The sequence below is a fragment of the Eretmochelys imbricata genome, chromosome 4 (genome assembly GCF_965152235.1).
Source record: "Eretmochelys imbricata isolate rEreImb1 chromosome 4, rEreImb1.hap1, whole genome shotgun sequence".
Taxonomy (NCBI): Eukaryota; Metazoa; Chordata; order Testudines; family Cheloniidae; genus Eretmochelys; species Eretmochelys imbricata.
This window is the reverse complement of record NC_135575.1, coordinates 101,520,751-101,539,352: the sequence shown is the minus strand read 5'-3', so window position 1 is coordinate 101,539,352 and position 18,602 is coordinate 101,520,751. Positions and strand designations below refer to the sequence as shown.

Sequence of the window (18,602 nt, the reverse complement as noted above, 5' to 3'; positions counted from 1 at the left end):
ACCTTTTAAAATAGTATACATGGTTTAAAAGCAAGCGTGTTTAATGATTAATTTGCCCTGGCATTCATGGCTCTCCTGGATGTACTCCCAAAGCCTTTGCAAAAGGTTTCTGGGGAGGGCAGCCTTATTCTGTCCACCATGGTTGGACACTTTACCACTCCAGGCTAGTAGCACGTACTCAGGAATCGTTGTAGAACAACGCATTGCAGTGTATGTTTGCTGGCGTTCAAACAACATCCGTTCTTCATCTCTCTGTGTTATCCTCAGGAGAGTGATATCATTCATGGTCACCTGGTTGAAATAGGGTGCTTTTCTTAAGGGGACATTCAGAGGTGCCCATTCCTGCTGGGCTGTTTGCCTGTAGCTGAACAGAAATGTTCCCCGCTGTTAGCCACTGGGAGGGATGAGGGGCTAGGCACGCAGTGGGGGGAGGCAAAATGCGACCTTGGAACGAAAGCACATGTGCTATGTATGTAATGTTAACAGCAAGGTTTACCATGAAAGACTGCACCCATTGTTCTATAAAATGTGTCTTTTTAAATACCACTGTCCCTTTTTTTTTCTCCACCAGCTGCATGTGTTTCAAGGATCACAGGATCTTCTCCTTCCCAGAGGCTAGCAAAGATTAGAAGGTGAAAAAAACGCACTCGCGATGAAATGTTCTCTGAGCTCATGCTGTCCTCCCACGTTGATAGAGCACAGACGAATGCGTGGAGGCAGACAATGCCAGAGTGCAGGAAAGCACAAAATGACCGGGAGGAGAGGTGGCAGGCTAAAGAGAGTAAGTGGCGGGCTGAAGAGAGGGCTGAAGCTGAAAAGTGGCGGCAGCGTGATGAGAGGAGACAGGATTCAATGCTGAGGCTGCTGGAGGATCAAACTAATTTGCTCCAGCATATGGAGTTGCAAGCTTCCACAGGGCTATTGCCGCTCGCTTCTCAACTGTGAGGGCTGCTCTCATCTTGGTATTCTTGTGCCTCAGGGTAGGGGAAAGCAAGTCACAATGTTCCATGAAAGTGCCCTTACATATGTGAAAGTTTCACAGCCACTGGGAATTGTCCCAGACCTGCAACACTATGTGGTCCCACCAGTCTGTGCTTGTTTCTCGAGCCCAGAATCGGCGTTCCACCACATGGACCTGCCCCATTAGCACCATGATGCCCACATTGCCAGGGCCCGTGCTTTGAGAGAAGTCTGTGGCCATGTCCTCATCACTCTCGTCATCGCGCTGACGTCGCCTACTCGCCCGGTTTCGCTTTGCCAGGTTCTGTTGCTGCATATACTGCTGGATAATGCGTGTGGTGTTTAACGTGCTCCTAATTGCCTAAGTGATCTGAGCGGGCTCCATGCTTGCCGTGGTATGGCGTCTGCACAGAAAAAAGGCGCGGAACGATTGTCTGCCATTGCTCTGATGGAGGGAGGGGCGACTGACGACATGGCTTACAGGGAATTAAAATCAACAAAGGGAGTGGCTTTGTGAGAAACAGAATGGCTCCCTCAAGGATAGAACTCAAAACCTCAAGGATAGAACTCAAAACTGGGTTTAGCAGGCCATTGATTTCACAAAGGGAGGGAGGGAGGAGAAAATGAATACAAAATAAATCTGGTCTATTTCTTGTTTTGAGCCACTTCATCTATCTTTATACATCTTGCTGGCAGCAGACTGTGCAGTACGACCGCTAGCCATCGTCATCTCCTGGGTGCTCGGCAGAAGACGGTGCAGTATGACTGCTGGCCATCGTCTTCTGCTGGCTGCAGATTAAAAGACACTGCCAGTAAGACTGAATCGCCATGAAACGAAACTTAAAAGGGAAATGACCTGGCTGAGTCACTCCCATGTTTGCCCAGGTTCCCCTGACCTCATTGAGGTCAGTTAAAAGAGCACCCTGGACTACGTCGACGATGGCTACCAGTCATACTGCACTGTCTGCTGCCAAAAGGCAATAAACTGCTGCTGTGTAGCAATGCAGTATCACGTCTGCCAGCACCCAGGAGACATACGGTGACGGTTAGCTGAGCGGGCTCCATGCTTGCCGCGGTATGGCATCTGCACAGGTAACCGAAGAAAAAAGGCGCAAAATGATTGTCTGCCCTTGCTTTCACAGAGGGAGGGAGGGAAGGGGGGCCTGACGATATGTACCCAGAACCACCCACGACAATGTGTTAGCTCCATCAGGCACTGGGATTTCTACCCAGAATTCAAATGGGCCGCGGAGACTGCGGGAACTGTGGGATAGCTACCCACAGTGCAATGCTCCGGAAGTCGATGCTTGCCTCGGTACTGTGGACACACTCTGCCGACTACATGCACTTAGAGCATTTGTGTAGGGACACACACGGTCGACTGTATAAGAACGCTTTCTACAGAACTGATTTCTATAAATTCGACCTAATTTCATAGTGTAGACAAGGCCTAAATGGCCTAGGAACCAGCTATATCCAAACCACATCAACATCTATCCTCTGTCATGGCAATTATGGCCATCTGTAAAGACTGTGCTCTCTGATAAACTTCAGGAGGCAGGCAACATCCAAAAGTCTTGTTATAAAATGTCTATTGCCCTAGTGAACATGGTGCATAATACACTTTATTTAATCTGAAGGGGACGGTCATATATCAGAGCAGTTATGGTGAAGTAGCCCTGTGATTATAAGGCCAAACTGGCTGGCCACTGACACTGTTTGAATTCAGTACTCATACCTATATATTATCTGATTAACATATTGTAAATAAAAGTATAAATTAGAAAAGTGAAACAAGCACATTCTCATGAGTGCTAATGCACTGTTAACCATTATACTTCACCATGCTCATTCATAGGTGCAACCATTTGCTGGAGCATGAGTAGGGAGGGTATGTCCTCCCAAACCAGAACTACCTTGTTATGTCCCACTGAGGGCAGCAGCAGCACTAATGCACCTCTTGCACCCAGTACCTTCTCAACATTTTTTTAAAAATTTTGCAGCATTGAATTCATTCATTTCTTAAAGAGCAAGTACCATTCCTAGAAACCATAAAGTGCACATTAAAGAGACACTCAGGTCAAATCTGGCCCCAAATTTAGATTTAGAACAAACTTTTATTAAACTGAGAACAAAAGAAATGTTTCCATGACTTTCTGTTTACAGTTAATTTTCTGTGTGAACTATTTTTGAAAGAACTAAATATTCTTATGCATTGTTTGCAACCCAGACATTTCAGCATTGCACTAATTCATAAGAAACAATAAGTGCAATTAACTACTGTATTTTTATCAACTAACATGAGAAATGCAAAAACAAAATTTAAAACCATAACTACAGAAAAATAAATTCAGTTAAAGAAATCTCTATGCTTAAGAAAATAAATCGTTACACTTAACAGCAGGACATATATCATTGGCTTATTCATTTCCAATACACATTCATCCTAGCTAAAAACTTTATACGTTTGTTTGTACGTTTCTGATCCACGCACAGGCTTCTACAGAGTTTGTAAAACTAGCACTCTAAGACTAGCTTCCTTGTCAGTCCGAAACTCCACCATCCATCAAGAGTAAAATAGATCTCCAGTTACTGAGCTTCACTTATCCTCTTCAGCTCATGTCAAAAGAGTGGTTTTTTTTAAATTCCACCAAATCCATTACAAAGCAGAGGACAAGCCTCCGTATTTTTCAAGATTTAATTGTCAATATATACTATATGTCAAAAATCAATAAAAACATATAAAATATGTTGGTAATAATCATTGGTCTGCACTGATTTTTCTATCCTTATTAAAATGCCCTGGAAATATATTTACTCAATATTTATTCTGGTCTCACCTACCTTAAAATGGGAACTTCAGAGTATTTTCCTTAATAAATTTATTGAAAAGTTGTTTGGTTTTAATGGTGCTTCTATGAGCACCACAACGTATTTGGGGGTACTGAGATACTTTTCTGTTCGTAAAATTCCTTAATGAATCGTAACGTATTTCCTTATGCTCCTATAGCAACACTACACAAGAGTAACTATTTTTCCTTTTCTCCAGCAGAGGAAGAACAACAAAAGTGGCAAAAAGCTCTGATAAATCTACACACTAACTTTCCATAGAATGAAACTGAAGAGTCCTGCCCTACAATAAAATGAGGAAGAAAGTGGAGAAATAAGGAGACAAGAACCACAAGTTGTTTGGCAAGAGCCTGCAATCAACTTTCTCTTAGTCAAAAGATGATGCAGAACTTGTTTCACAACATTATTGGTACCCAAAGTGAACAGTAACTTCCTGGAAATTAGTATGAACAATTCTGAATTTTTTTTAACATCCTGGTTCACTCAATGCAGAGATTGAAAAAAAATAACTAGGGCTCCCGGCCTTGCAAATACTCATGTATTATACTGCAAATACTCCTGCAAGTACTCAACATACTTAACTTTATGCACATAGGTAGTCACATTTATTTCACTGAAGGATCAGAAAAAGCAGAAACAAAAAGCAAGAAATTGCAATCTACCAATTTTCTTTGATACTGAAAGATGATGCATTTAGCTAATATTGTGTAATTTGTCCAGTGGTGTACAGCTGATACTGTATGAGGGTGTCATCACTGCCTCAGAAAAATATGAGAATTAATCACTAAACACAAGGGTCTGACAGAAGCTGTTTCCCAGCTCCTACTCTGTCATAACTCCATTGTGTCGCCAGCTCTACAAGGCTTCCACACATTTCTCCTCCTCAATTTGATTTCAATTTTCTACAAGGAATTTAATAAACAACTGGGGCTTAGAGATGCTACCACAAACAAAAATATAGATAAGAATAATTGAAAATATTGGCAAGTATACATTCGGCCCTGTTAGAGAGGGGCATCGATACACATTACATTTTTGGTGCCATACCATGACCTACACAGTCCTGTCATGTAACATCTGGTGCCAGCAATAATATTAAAACATAATGACAGGTATGAAAAACAGCTTGTTAAGGCTATTTATTTATTTTTACATTTTGGTACATTTCTCAAAGTAGAAGAAATATGCACTGTGATAAATCCATTTGTTTTAACAAGGAGAACTGTGTTAGCCTGAGTCCTACTCAGTTCAAGCCTTTGCTTTTTCCTCTGAGTTACAACAAGCCTATAACACTAGTTAAAATCAATAGAAGCTGAATACACATATCTGAGGGGAAATCTTTGGGCCTTAAATTTTATATTGTTATGTAACAAAACCCTGACATAAATTATCATTACCTATACCTGCATTTCTGCTCATAATTCTCACCACTCTCCCTTGGACCACTTCTGCCAATGAATCCCAGCTAACCCTCCCCCCCCCCCTTCACCTTTCTCTCCATTTCATCTTCTCGCTTGCTGCTACACTGCCCTTTTGTGCAGAGTTTAGGTTGTGACTCCTTCCTTTTAGATAAAAAGGCTCACTACAGCTATCCTTCCTCCTCAGAGGCTAATCACTTTGAAATGACTACCCCAAAGGGGACAGTCCTCTCCTCATGAAAGGAATGAGTTCTGGTTTTTTAAGTGCCTAAAGTTATAGAAATAAACCTTACAAAAAAGAGTGCTGGTAAATCGTGAAAGTGATCAAATGAGATCACAGTAATTCCAATGCATTGGGATAGCAGGGTAATAGCTCCTCCAACGTTCCTGTATTTAAGTCGCAACAGGGCTTGTCTACACCACCCGCCAGAAGGGCAAGCAGCGATCGATCCAGGCTGAGATTTTCAAAGCTGCCTCCAGGATTTGGGTGCCCAATTCCCATTACAAGGAGCCGCTTGGAAAATCTCAGCACCCATCGCTTAATAATCTCCCTCAGTCTATGGGTCAGCATTAGAGGCACAGAAGAAAGACCGGGGGAGGGGAGGGGAATCCCTGAGGCAATTGCACAAAAAGTATCAAGGCCAAACAAACAGAGGGTCGTGGCGGGTTGCTTCTTTTAAGGGCTGTTCGAATACAAAGGACTGATTTCAGCTCGGAGAAGCTTAAAGCCCGGGGGGGAGGGAGCACCCCGAGGGGCGTCGCTGTGCGCGAGGCTACGCGCCCCGGGCTCGACCCGTCCCCACTCCAGCGCCTTCTTCAGCAGCTGCGAGCCGCGCCGTCCTCTCCAGCCCGCGGGGCTGCGCTGGCCCGAGCGAAGCTTGGAAAGCGCGAGCGAGCCTTTTGCACTAGGCAGCAGCTCCAGCGCGACTGCGAGGCGAGGCAAGAGCCCTCCCTCCGCCGGCCAGCAGCTGCCCGGCTTCCTCCTCTTCCTCCTCCTCCGCCCTGTCCCAGTGCCTGCCGACGTGGCGCGGCGGGGAGGCGGAAGGAGCCGGGGGCGCGTCGGCTCAGGCACAGCTCAGCTGCGAAGCGGTAAGGAACTAAGCGATTTCCCCTTCTTCCCCCACTTCTGAGGCTGTCTTCCAGAGAGATTTCAAAGAAACTTTCCCTGCCCCGAGGAGAACTCGGTCCCACCGGCCTTCAGCGGCCCGGAGTTCTGTCCGCTCCTGCTTCGTGCCCTGAGAGCCGGGCGCGGGGTTAATAATAGCAGTCCTTCCAGCAGGCTGCTTTCCCGGCTTCGTGGCACTTTGCACTGAAATGGGAGCTGCCCCCTCGCCCCCGAATATCTTTCCACCACTTCTCCCCTACAGCCGGTATTTCCCTGGGGTTCTCTAGAACCCCATCAGCGTCAAGTGTACAATTAATTAAGGACCCTAACCAAAGGGGAAACAGCTGCCGCTTAAAAACATGCCCTGACCTGACCATTTGCAAAATACCCGGCGTCAGTGCGCAGAGATTTATTTTGAAAGGCCGCTCTGCAGTTGTGCTTTCAGCCTTGCTTTTGAGGAAATCTGAACTATGCGCGGAAAACTGGAAACCAGCAGGGGGCAAGCTAATCCCAAAAGTGAACTTCTAAACTACTTGCTGCTGGTACTGCAGTGTTCTTTTCAAAGTCTGGTGTGGCCTTCAGGGTGACAGCAGCTGCAAGACAACAGGAGACCTAGCATTTGGAATGCACTCAAGTGCGGAGCTATCTTTGTTTTCTTACAGCTTCGTGTCGCTTTTCCTAACTTTACACCGGATTTCAAACTGGTATAAGTGGATGCAGCTCCACTAACATCAACAGAAATGTCTGTTTGCAGCATGTGTAAACATGGTCCTGAGTCTTCCTTGAAACCTACAGAAGAATATAGTTCCATGTACTTGGTTTAGATACAGAGGAGCTAACTGATTCAATTGCTTTTTAATGTGAATGTAGGCTACTTTTTTGTAAGATCATATGCATGACCACCTGAATTACACATTATGCTGGGTTGAAACAGGGATTTTCATTGCTCTTTTTGTTTCCTTTCTTTCTGCAAACTATTTTTAGCCCCTGTCTGGTAGAATGCTGTATACCTACCTAGCTCATTGGGGAAGGGGTTTAACTGACCAGTTGCACTTAGGATGAACTTGAGTGAGTTTCTAAATATAGGATCCAATCCTGTAAAGTCTTATGTATGCATGTATCAGTCAAATTTACAAGTGTATATAAATCTTTGCTAGATTAGGCCCATAATGAAGCTATTAGTGCTAAATTGTGCAATCAGGATATACATGCACATAATTCCACTGAATTCAATGGAAGTTGTGTGCAAATATCTCTGGATAGAATCTGTCCTTTTAACTAGAAACAAACTATTTCTCTTCATGTAATGCCACCAGAATCATCAGCCAGTGAGCACCATTAAAACCTAGACAGAATGTATCTGTACTTCAGTATTTGTGGTATTTGCCATACTCATAATGGCAAACATTGCTAACACTGTGATAAATTTGCAACAGTGTGAGTTGTAAATGCGTTTTCCAAAGATAAGTAAATTACAATATAAACAAATAATTAAAATGTCACCAAGTGCTTGTTATTTAACTGTGACTTTTATTGTTCATGTACTGTCAATGGTATCCATGGAACTGTACAGACACAGAGGAAGACTCAGTCTCTGCCTCAAGGATGCAACACTGAAAATTGGATAAACAATACAGTTCAAACTCCTAAATTTACTGAACAGGATTTGAATTCTCACCTCCAGTATTGCTGTGGCTGCAGCTTTGAATAGAAACTTTAAAGAACCACACCATTTTCAAGAAACAAGGTGGGTGAGGTATTATCTTTTATTGCACCAAGTTCTGCTGGTGAAAGTGACAAGCTTTGAGCTACACAGAGCTCTTCTTCAGGTCTGGAAAAGGTTCTCAGAGTGTCACAGCTGAATATAAGGTGGAACAGATTGTGTAGCGTAAATAATTAATGCACATTCTAAGTGTATGTCTATATTGCAATTAAAAACTAATGGCTGGTCTGTGCCAGCTGACTTGGGCTCATGGGGCTTTGGCTCATGGGGCTGTTTAATTGCAGAATAGACATTGAGGTTCAGAGACCTTGCGATGGGGGAATGTCCCCCCAAATGTATACATCACAATTAAACAGCCCCTTAGCCTGAGTCCTGCAAGCCTGAATCAGCTGACACAGGCCAGCCATGGGTGTTTAATTGCAGTATAGACATACCCTAAGCGACCGTTCAAGGTGAAGACTAAAAGCTCCTGGGAACAGGGATTGTGTCTTCCATGTGCAGTGGCAGGCATACTGTTGGTGCTCAACCAATAGATAACTGTGATCCCTGTACAGTACACCCTTTAGACTCTGCCATTGCCACCCTTTCCTCAGCTGCAGTAATTGCTGAACAGTCACTCCTTTCCCCTTGTGGATTTTCATTATACAATCTACACAGCATTCATAGGACTTCTCTACATGGGATGGTTTGGTTTTTTTAAATTTCCATCCTAACTCTTGTGTAGTTCCTTTTCAGACCAGGAGTAGATGTCATGGCCATTAAAATGCTGCTAGTCACTCTGCCCCAGCACTCTCTATTGCTCCACCTGTGGAAGGAATAATGTGAAATTTTAAGAAGAGGTCTAATGTGTACACGGCCGTAATCTTTTCTGGATGAGTCAGAGAGACCAGATTCAGGAATTGATAACTTTCTCTGTTTACAAAGAACCATGGTCAGAAATGTTAATTGTCACCCATGTTACTCTCTTTTAAGTAAGAAGTGTGAGTTAAAAGCTGCATTACACAGCAAACAAAGTGCTACTGAAAACAACTATACCAGTTGTTTTTTTCAGCACGAGCACAATTGGAGGAGGAAAGTAATTCAGTGAGGGGAAGTGGGAAAAATAAATACTATTTAAATGTATAACAAAAAATGACAATCCTGCCCTCAAACAAGCATACTGCACCCTCAATAAAAAACAACAAACCTGGGCTCTGCCCAACCATCTGGAGATGTGAATTACAGAACAGAGAGCTACTAAAACCACTTGGAATTCTAGGAGCAAACAAGGAGCCCCAAAACACCATTCAAATAGCAATGATCTTGAACAAATCATGGAGAAGTCATCTCAGTAATGAATGCCTGCTGAAACCATGCCCTGACCTTCCCTCCAGTTCTCTCCCAACCCAATGCACTAACATCACCGCTATTTCATTCAGATTAAGCTTCTGACAGCACCCTCTGATCCAATTCTTAATTTGGTGGCCAGGCTCTGGAAACTATGTTATCTGGGACTGATGAAAATGAAACCCAGAGCCTGTATGTCCACTGCATGCCAATGGCACTGCAGCCCAAATCCTCTCTCCCCGCAATGGCCTTACGTTCACCTCTTTGGGACAAATGAAAATAAATCTCTGTGGTAGCTCTGACATGAGATCCTTCAGGACAAATGAACAATTCCCCCCAAAACACTCTCTGGGGCCTTTTGGAGAGAGAAGAATGGAACCACTTGTATGATGTCCTCTGTACTTCTCAGGATGTGATCTTTCAAGCTGCTTAGAGCTTAGGATCAGACTCCAATCTATCTACATTTTTTTTTTTTTTGCATACATGCAATTTCATTAATTTACAATCATCACATGATTTTAACTTCAAATGTTGCTATTTCCTGTTAGACTATAAAGGACTGAAAATGAGCTAACGTTAACAAGAATTAACTGAAAAGTGAAGGAAAAAGTTTTAATTTCAGATATATAGGGAATAACTCTCCTCTCTCTTTTTCTACCAGTTTAACTCTTCAGTCAAGCTACTCCTAATTTACATGAGTGTAAGCAAGATCAGAATCCAGCCAGTTCTGCTTAAATCATATCAATCAGATTCTTTGTATAGTCTTAATCATTACAAATATATCTATATAGAACTCAAGTAGCCAAAACCCAAAGTGTGAATTACCAACAGTTAAAACGAATTACATTCCTAAATTATATAACCAACTTCATATACCAGAAAAAGCTTGAATGGGGGGCTCGCTTATTTATTGCACGTAAAATTTTCTATCAGTTTAATTACTGGTATTAGAAATGTCAAATGAAAAAACAATCATTAAAAACATGAGAGAGCACCATATTTGTCTGGGACAGAAGTACATTTGGGTCTAAAATGAGGAATGTACCTACTAAAACTGTACACTTGATAGGTATGTATTCATATATTCATATTCATAACTCACTGTCGTAAATCTGAAGTAACTCCATGGGAGTTAAAGATCCTACATTTGTGTAAAACTGGTATGAGAGAAGAATCAAGCCCAGTATATCTGAAAAGCAGTTCTCCTTCATTAGTCTTCCAAGACTTACATTCAGGTAAATTCTCTGCAGCAACTGATGGTATTACAAACTGCTACATTTCAATAGTGTTCAGTTATGTAGTAAAGAAGAACAGCTCCCTTCACTACCAAAATTACTGGGTGAAGTTTTCTGGACTGAGTTATACATACAATATATGTATAACAGTCAGACTGAATGATCAAAATATTCCCATCTGTCCTTAAAATCTGTTAATTATTTTCCAGTGCTCTCTCCCCTGTTGTGCTTTATATGGTTGTGTTCTCAGCAGCCTTGCATGTAAAACAGACTTCTGAACTGTCAAGTCATGTCACCTGTGGCTGTAGGTAATTAATAAAGAGCTGAGTTTTAATAAATGCATCTATACTCTCTCTCATATATCCTGCTCTAAGTTCTGAATAGTTTCTCAGTTTTTCTTTAAACGCTTTCCCCTCAATTTTTCTGTGTGCATCAGATGCTTACGCTCATTATGCCTGATTCTGAGAGGTTCAATGAGATGGGATCAGGAGGTGTGGCAGAGAAGGTGCAGTCCAGGAAGAATATCACGCAACGATGGCTTTATACCATCTTTTTGTCTCTTGGACTCCAGGCTACTTTGGGAACCAGAGCAGTCCCCAGTATAAGTTACAGAGCAGCCCCAGTGTCTGCTTTTACCCAGCATTACCCAGATTAGCCAACCAGACCTGTCTGGGAAGTCTCTGGCCCAGGTCTGCCCACAGTATGCTCCTGTGGGGGGCTTTAGGGCTCAACTGATGACTTTTCAGAGAAATTCCCCCCAGGGCCCACTGCATGGTCCCTTTACACCATACAGTGTAAAGGGGCCACAAGAGCTGGAATCAGCCCATTGACTTCAGTAGAGTTACTTCTAGTTTTCATCAGTACAAGTGAAATCAGAATCAGACCCCTGTAAGTGGGATTTGCTAGAGCTGGAAGAGTCACAAAATACACTTTTAAGAATGGACTGCGTGCACCCCCACAGCTATTGAACAGCACAATTTTATACATCAGAATGCATGTTTTACAGTAGTTTTCATACAAATAGTACTTGAAAATGCTTTACAGAGTTAAATAATGCAGTTCTGATTCAAAGTTTAAAAAATGGCTGTAGAAAAGAAAAATTCAGTTTTCACATGAGATTAGAATATGAATGGCATGTAGGACGGATACTAGAAACATTGTTCCAGATGTCAAGGGTTACAGAGAGGCTGCTCTTCTTGCACTTGCATTGGTGTGATAATGGGCGGGACCTAGCGGAAGCCAATGCTAAACAAGCAAAGAGAATTTCAGTAACTCAGCCAGAGGCTATGGGCCTACTACAGGAGTGTGGGTGAGGTTTTTTGGCCGGCAATGTGCAAGAGGTCAGACTAGATGATCATGATGGTCCATCTGGCCTTAGAGTCTATTAGTCTATAATGTGAAGAAAAGAAAAAGTCTGGGGCAAATCTATGTAGGGTTTTAAATCTGCAAGATTTCTTTAGATGAAGCAATTAGTGTTACTTACATGGATTCTATGTCCTCTCCTTGATCGCCACCTGAGTCTCTCATTGACATCAGTGGGAGTTCCTACAAGATCAAGGGCTATAACTAGCCTTCCCAAATGGACCCTGATGATTTCTGTAGATGAAACACTGCAAATTTACAACGCAAACTTCTGTAGTCTTCTGTATCATTATTAGCATGCTGTGGATGGCGAGGAAGGCTATATATTTCAGTGCCTTGTGTCATTTAAGAGTTTATGGGATTTGAAATTACTTTGATTAGCTAATATAAATATACTAATTTCTTTGCTTTTTTTAAGCAGAAATAAAAATGTCTGATGGCGCAAGTGATGCAATACCCGTTGAAGGAAAACCTGAAGTAATGGCAATGCTTAGCAGTGATGTATTGTCTAATGATGCAGCAGAACACAGTGAAACAGCTGGGATCTTGCATGGGTCTTTCCAAGATGAACAGAGACAAGTTTCTCATAATACTAGTAATGAACAAGAAGGGGACATGGTTATCAATGAAAATCCTTTGACTGCAGAAGTAATTGCAAATCAGCCTTCCAGTGGAGAGGTGACTGAAAACATACCTACTGACTGCAGTGAGTCTGTGAGCCTTGATCCTGAACCTGGATCAGAAGTGACACCGAATGAACAAAGCAGTCCAGTAAGTAATCATAGAATAGAATCATAGAATATCAGAGTTGGAAGGGACCTCTGGAGGTCATCTAGTCCAACTCCCTGCCCAGAGCAGGACCAATTCCCAACTAAATCATCCCAGCCAGGGCTTTGTCAAGCCCGACCTTAAAAACTTCTAAGGAAGGGGATTCCACCACCTCCCTAGGTAACGCATTCCAGTGTTTCACCACCCTCCTAGTGAAAAAGTTTTTCCTAATATCCAACCTAAACCTCCCCCACTGCAACTTGAGACCATTGCTCCTTGTCCTGTCATCTGCTATCACTGAGAATAGTCTAGATCCATCCTCTTTGGATCCACCTTTCAGGTAGTTAAAAGCAGCTATCAGATCCCCCCTCATTCTTCTCTTCTGGAGACTAAACAATCCCAGTTCCCTCAGCCTCTCCTCATGTGTTCCAGACCCCTAATCATTTTTGTTGCCCTTCGCTGGACTCTCTCCAATTTCTCCACATCCTTCTTGTAGTGTGGGGCCCAAAACTGGACACAGTACTCCAGATGAGGCCTCACCAATGTCGAATAGAGGGGAACGATCACGTCCCTCAATCTGCTGGCAATGCCCCTACTTATACACCCCAAAATGCCATTGGCCTTCTTGGCAACAAGGGCACACTGTTGACTCATATCCAGCTTCTCATCCACTGTCACCCCTCGGTCCTTCTCTGCAGAACTGCTCCCTAGCCATTCGGTCCCTAGTCTGTAGCAGTGCATTGGATTCTTCCGTCCTAAGTGCAGAACTCTGCACTTGTCCTTGTTGAACCTCATCAGATTTCTTTTGCCCAATCCTCCAATTTGTCTAGGTCCCTCTGTATCCTATCCCTACCCTCCAGCATATCTACCACTCCTCCCAGTTTAGTGTCATCCGCAAACTTGCTGAGGGTGCAATCCACACCATCCTCCAGATCATTAAAGAAGATATTGAACAAAACCAGCCCCAGGACTGACCCTTGGGGCACTCCGCTAGATACTGACTGCCAACTAGACATGGAGTCATTGATCCCTACCCGTTGAGCCCGACAATCTAGCCAACGTTCTACCCACCGTGTAGTGCATGCATCCAGCCCATACTTCTTTAACTTGCTGACAAGAATACTGTGGGAGACCGTGTCAAAAGCTTTGCTAAAGTCAAGGAATAACACGTCCACTGCCTTCCCCTCATCCACAGAGCCAGTTATCTCATCATAGAAGGCAATTAGATTAGTCAGGCATGACTTTCCCTTGGTGAATCCATGCTGACTGTTCCTGATCACTTTCCTCTCATGTAAGTGCTTCAGAATTGATTCCTTGAGGACATGCTCCATGATTTTTCCAGGGACTGAGGTGAGGCTGACTGGCCTGTAGTTCCCAGGATCCTCCTTCTTCCCTTTTTTAAAGATTGGCACTACATTAGCCTTTTTCCAGTCTGCCGGAACTTCCCCTGATCACCATAAGTTTTCAAAGAAAATGGCCAATGGCTCTGCAATCACATCCGCCAATTCCTTTAGCACTCTCGGATGCAACACATCCGGCCCCATGGACTTGTGCACGTCCAGCTTTTCTAAATAGTCCCGAACCACTTCTTTCTTCACAGAAGGCTGACCACCTCCTCCCCATGCTGTGCTGCCCAGTGCAGTAGTCTGGGAGCTGACCTTGTTTGTGAAGACAGAGGCAAAAAAAAGCATTGAGTACATTAGCATTTTCCACATCCTCCGTCACTAGGTTGCCTCCCTCATTCAGTAAGGGGCCCACACTTTCCTTGGCTTTCTTCTTGTTGCCAACATACCTGAAGAAACCCTTCTTGTTACTCTTAACATCTCTTGCTAGCTGCAACTCCAGGTGTGATTTGGCTTTCCTGATTTCACTCTTGCATGCCCGAGCAATATTTTTATACTTTTCCCTGGTCATTTGTCCAATCTTCTACTTCTTGTAAGCTTCTTTTTTGTGTTTAAGATCAGCAGAGATTTCACTGATAAGCCAAGCTGGTCGCCTGCCATATTTACTATTCTTTCTACACATCGGGATGGTTTGTCCCTGTAACCACAATAAGGATTCTTTAAAATACAGCCAGCTCTCCTGAACTCCTTTCCCCCTCATGTTTATTCTTCCACGGGATCCTGCCCATCAGTTCCCGGAGGGAGTCAAAGTCTGCTTCTCTGAAGTCCAGGGTCCGTATTCTGTTGCTTTCCTTTCTTCCTTGTGTCAGGATCCTGAACTCGACTATCTCATGGTCGCTGCCTCCCAGGTTCCCATCCACTTTTGCTTCCCCTACTGATTCTTCCCGGTTTGTGAGCAGCAGGTCAAGAAGAGCTCCGCCCCTAGTTAGTTCCTCCAGCACTTGCACCAGGAAATTGTCCCCTACAGTTTCCAAAAACTTCCTGGATTGTCTGTGCACCGCTGTATTGCCCTCCCAGCAGATATCAGGATGATTGAAGTTGCCCATGAGAACCAGGGCGTGCGATCTAGTAACTTCTGCGAGTTGCCGGAAGAAAGCATCGTCCACCTCATCCCCCTGGTCTGGTGGTCTATAGCAGACTCCCACCACGACATCACCCTTGTTGCTCACGCTTCTAAACTTAATCCAGAGACTCTCAGGTTTTTCTGCAGTTTCATACTTGAGCTCTGAGCAGTCATACTGCTCCCTTACATACAGTGCAACTCCCCCACCTTTTCTGGCCTCCCTGTCCTTCCTGAACAGTTTATACCCATCCATGACAGTACTCCAGTCTTTCTTCCAAAACATCTTTCCTTGATGGTAATTAGCTTTCTGTATGACAGAATCATGAACATGTTTCCCCACTTTGTGCGAAGGACAGGATTCTGTAAAAATAATATATTCATTGCATTAGCATTTTGCTATGAAATAATCATGGTCAATTTTCTACAAAAACCTAAGAAATAAAAAAAAAAAAATCTGTGTTTAAAATAATACTATTTAGGTTGCAGTGAAGCACTCCAAAGTTAGGAAGAGTCAGATTTGCCCATGTAACATAAATTTGACCCCCTTTTGCCTATGCACTATGATAGTCTTTAATTTCCCCCATACCCCGGTTCATTCAGTGCACAGGATGGACCAAAAAGTGGGCAGAATTGGGTCACACATACAATCATAAATTGGTGCTTCCTTATTTCTGAGTTCTTGACTTTGCAGCCTATACAGTGTCCTAGGGATGTGTTTGTTTTCAAATTTACATTGTGATAGCACCTGGAGGCCTCAATCGGATTTGGGTCACATTGTAGAACTGTAAAAACATAATAATGACAATCCCTGCCCCAAAGAGATGACAGTCTAAGGCCAAGCATTTAGGTATGTGCTTAATCCCTTTTGAGTTCAGTGAGACTTAAGCACAGTTTTAAATGCTTTGCTGAATAGGGCCCTTTAAAGATAAGACGTGACAGATGGACAAACACACAAGCTCAAAAGCAAGAGGATGTTTTCCTAAACTAGCTGTATTTGTTGTTCTTAGCTAATTGGTAGTCATAGCCACAATTCACCATCTGTCTAACCATTATCAGATAGCATTTCTATTATATGTTCCATAGAGCTCATTTACAAAATCTTGAATTATTTCAGTTATTATTACTATTGTTTTATTTATATTATTACCCACTACTTTGAAAATTATAGTTAATTAGCCATAATAAAACAGTGAGACATCCCTGAAATTAAAGTGTACCTGGCTGTTGCGGGTTCCTTTCTACTTCAACTGAGTGCACAGAACTGCTTACGTTAGTAGCAATATTGCTATTGCTTGTGGATACAGTGTTTGTTACACCTGTAAAAGCAAAAGTTGTTTGTTTTTTCATGTCAGCAGAATAGAATCCATGTCCAGTCAGGACACACTCAGCAGCTTCTTCATGTTCTATTGTAAACTAAGAGGATGTCTGCTCAAATTACAAACAAGGAATTGTAGGTCAAGGACTGGAGGAAAGAGATTATTTACTCTGTCCCTTTGAAGATGCATGAAGAGGTTTAAGCACAAAAGACATGTACGTTTTCTAATGCACCTGTTTTCCTGGCAGAAGGTCTAATACATATTGAAGCTAGGTTACAAAGAAGTAGTATAGAGGTTCTAACAAGGCTATTGGTTTCTTAGCCTTATTAAAAATGTGAATTACTGAAAATAGTCTAATACTATAATCTTAGCTGTTCCAACTGATTTTCTTGAGAAAGGGAATGTAGGACTGTGCACCAGAACTGTTCTCTTCTCCACACCTGCCACAGAAGCTTAAGCTTTCACCAGAAACCTCAATTTAAAGTGCCATTCAATGGGCAGTAAATAAAATACTGTAGCACTGCAACATCACCATTGCAGAGAAGCCAGTATCTTCTCTTGGGTTTATCTTCCCACAGATTCCCTGATGGCATTACTGTTGAATCACAAACCTAATTATATTAAGAAAAGGAGTACTTGTGGCACCTTAGAGACTAACCAATTTATTTGAGCATAAGCTTTCGTGAGCTACAGCTCACCGCATCGGATGCATCCACTGAATGCATCCGATGAAGTGAGCTGTAATTCACAAAAGCTTATGCTGAAATAAATTTGTTAGTCTCTAAGGTGCCACAAGTACTCCTTTTCTTTTTGCAAATACAGACTAACACGGCTACTACTCTGAAACCGATAATTTATATTATATTTTCTGCCTGGTGTCATCATTTATTATATGCTGGATTCTGTTTTCTAGTGTTGGTGGTTTTTCCTCCTGTCTTTGGGTAACAAATTTCTGACAGTGGACTGAATATTTTCTACTGTAGGATTTGGACTCTCCAAAAGGAAGTGGATGGGGAGCTTGGGGATCGTGGGGCAAATCTCTGCTGTCAACAGCATCTGCCACAGTTGGTAAGTGTTCAACCATTGAAGGTTGTGGCATCACTGGAAAGTACTTTTAAATCAGCGTTTTAATGCAGGTTGGCATGGTTAAATGCTCTTAAAGGCAACAATTAATGTCAAAGTGGTTGCTTACATTTTGTAAGATTTATAGGCAATCTTATCCTGATTTGAATGACAAAATTCCTGGGCTATCATGACTTTTGTAATGTGGAAGAAAGACTGATTTTCTTCTTTTAAATCATTTTGGCTTTCCAAGGTACCCCATTGGGTTTCAGCGCGTAAGGAGATCCTGAATCTTTTTTTTTTAAATTGTAAGCCTCTTTTAACTTCTAATGTATCTTCTAACTTCAAATCCAACCTAAGTCACCAGTGACCAAAATATGTTACATTATCAGTTTCTTATGTGGCATAAGTTTGTGGTTTCAGGTAGCCATATTACAAAGACAGTCTAATTTTCATCCTTACTGGAAGTCTCAAAAGAGAGGCTAAGAACTGAGTGGGTTTGAAGACTGAATTAACTCTTCAAGATGGTATCCGAGTTGAAGCAAATTGAGAGGACCGTGTTGGAGAAGCTTTTACTGCTGTTGCCCATTCATATTCTTCATTTTCTTTGGGCTGTCTGGCCAGCATCTTTCACAACAGTGAAGGGTTAAAAGGTCACCTTTTACCCATGCTGACCATAGAGTCATAGTTGAGAAATCACGGTATTTTCATTGATTATGTTCACACAAATCACCATTTAAATCCTGGATTCTTGGGAGTGGGCTCTACTAACATCCAAATGTACTATCTTTCTTTGAATTAATGTTTGATAAAATGAATAAAATATAAGCTATGTAAAGTAATAGGCATTACACATAGAGAATTTTCTATGTAATAGTAAACTCATGGCACAAGCAGGGACTTTGTGTATGTTATGATTTAGATTATAACTAATAGGCATCTCAAGGAATTTAAGAAATGCATGCAGTGAGTTTAGTCATGTTAGATTAAAACAAAAATGTATATGCTTTG

General features: G+C 42.4%; 1 protein-coding gene across 3 annotated transcripts in view; it reads left to right on the top strand.

The window, feature by feature from the left end:
* The first annotated feature begins 6,181 nt into the window (after window positions 1-6,181).
* FAM114A1 (family with sequence similarity 114 member A1) overlaps window positions 6,182-18,602 on the top strand; it is a 67,763-nt gene continuing 55,342 nt past the window's right edge. For 2 of the 3 annotated variants that reach the window (XM_077814606.1, XM_077814604.1), the window contains exons 1-3: window positions 7,948-8,080; window positions 12,401-12,750; window positions 17,513-17,597. In XM_077814606.1, the coding sequence (XP_077670732.1) occupies window positions 12,409-12,750; window positions 17,513-17,597 (427 nt within the window). In that variant the 5' untranslated portion in view covers window positions 7,948-8,080; window positions 12,401-12,408. Of the gene's footprint in view, window positions 6,318-7,947; window positions 8,081-12,400; window positions 12,751-17,512; window positions 17,598-18,602 lie in introns of those variants that run through there. The other variant, XM_077814605.1, reaches the window with a different exon arrangement.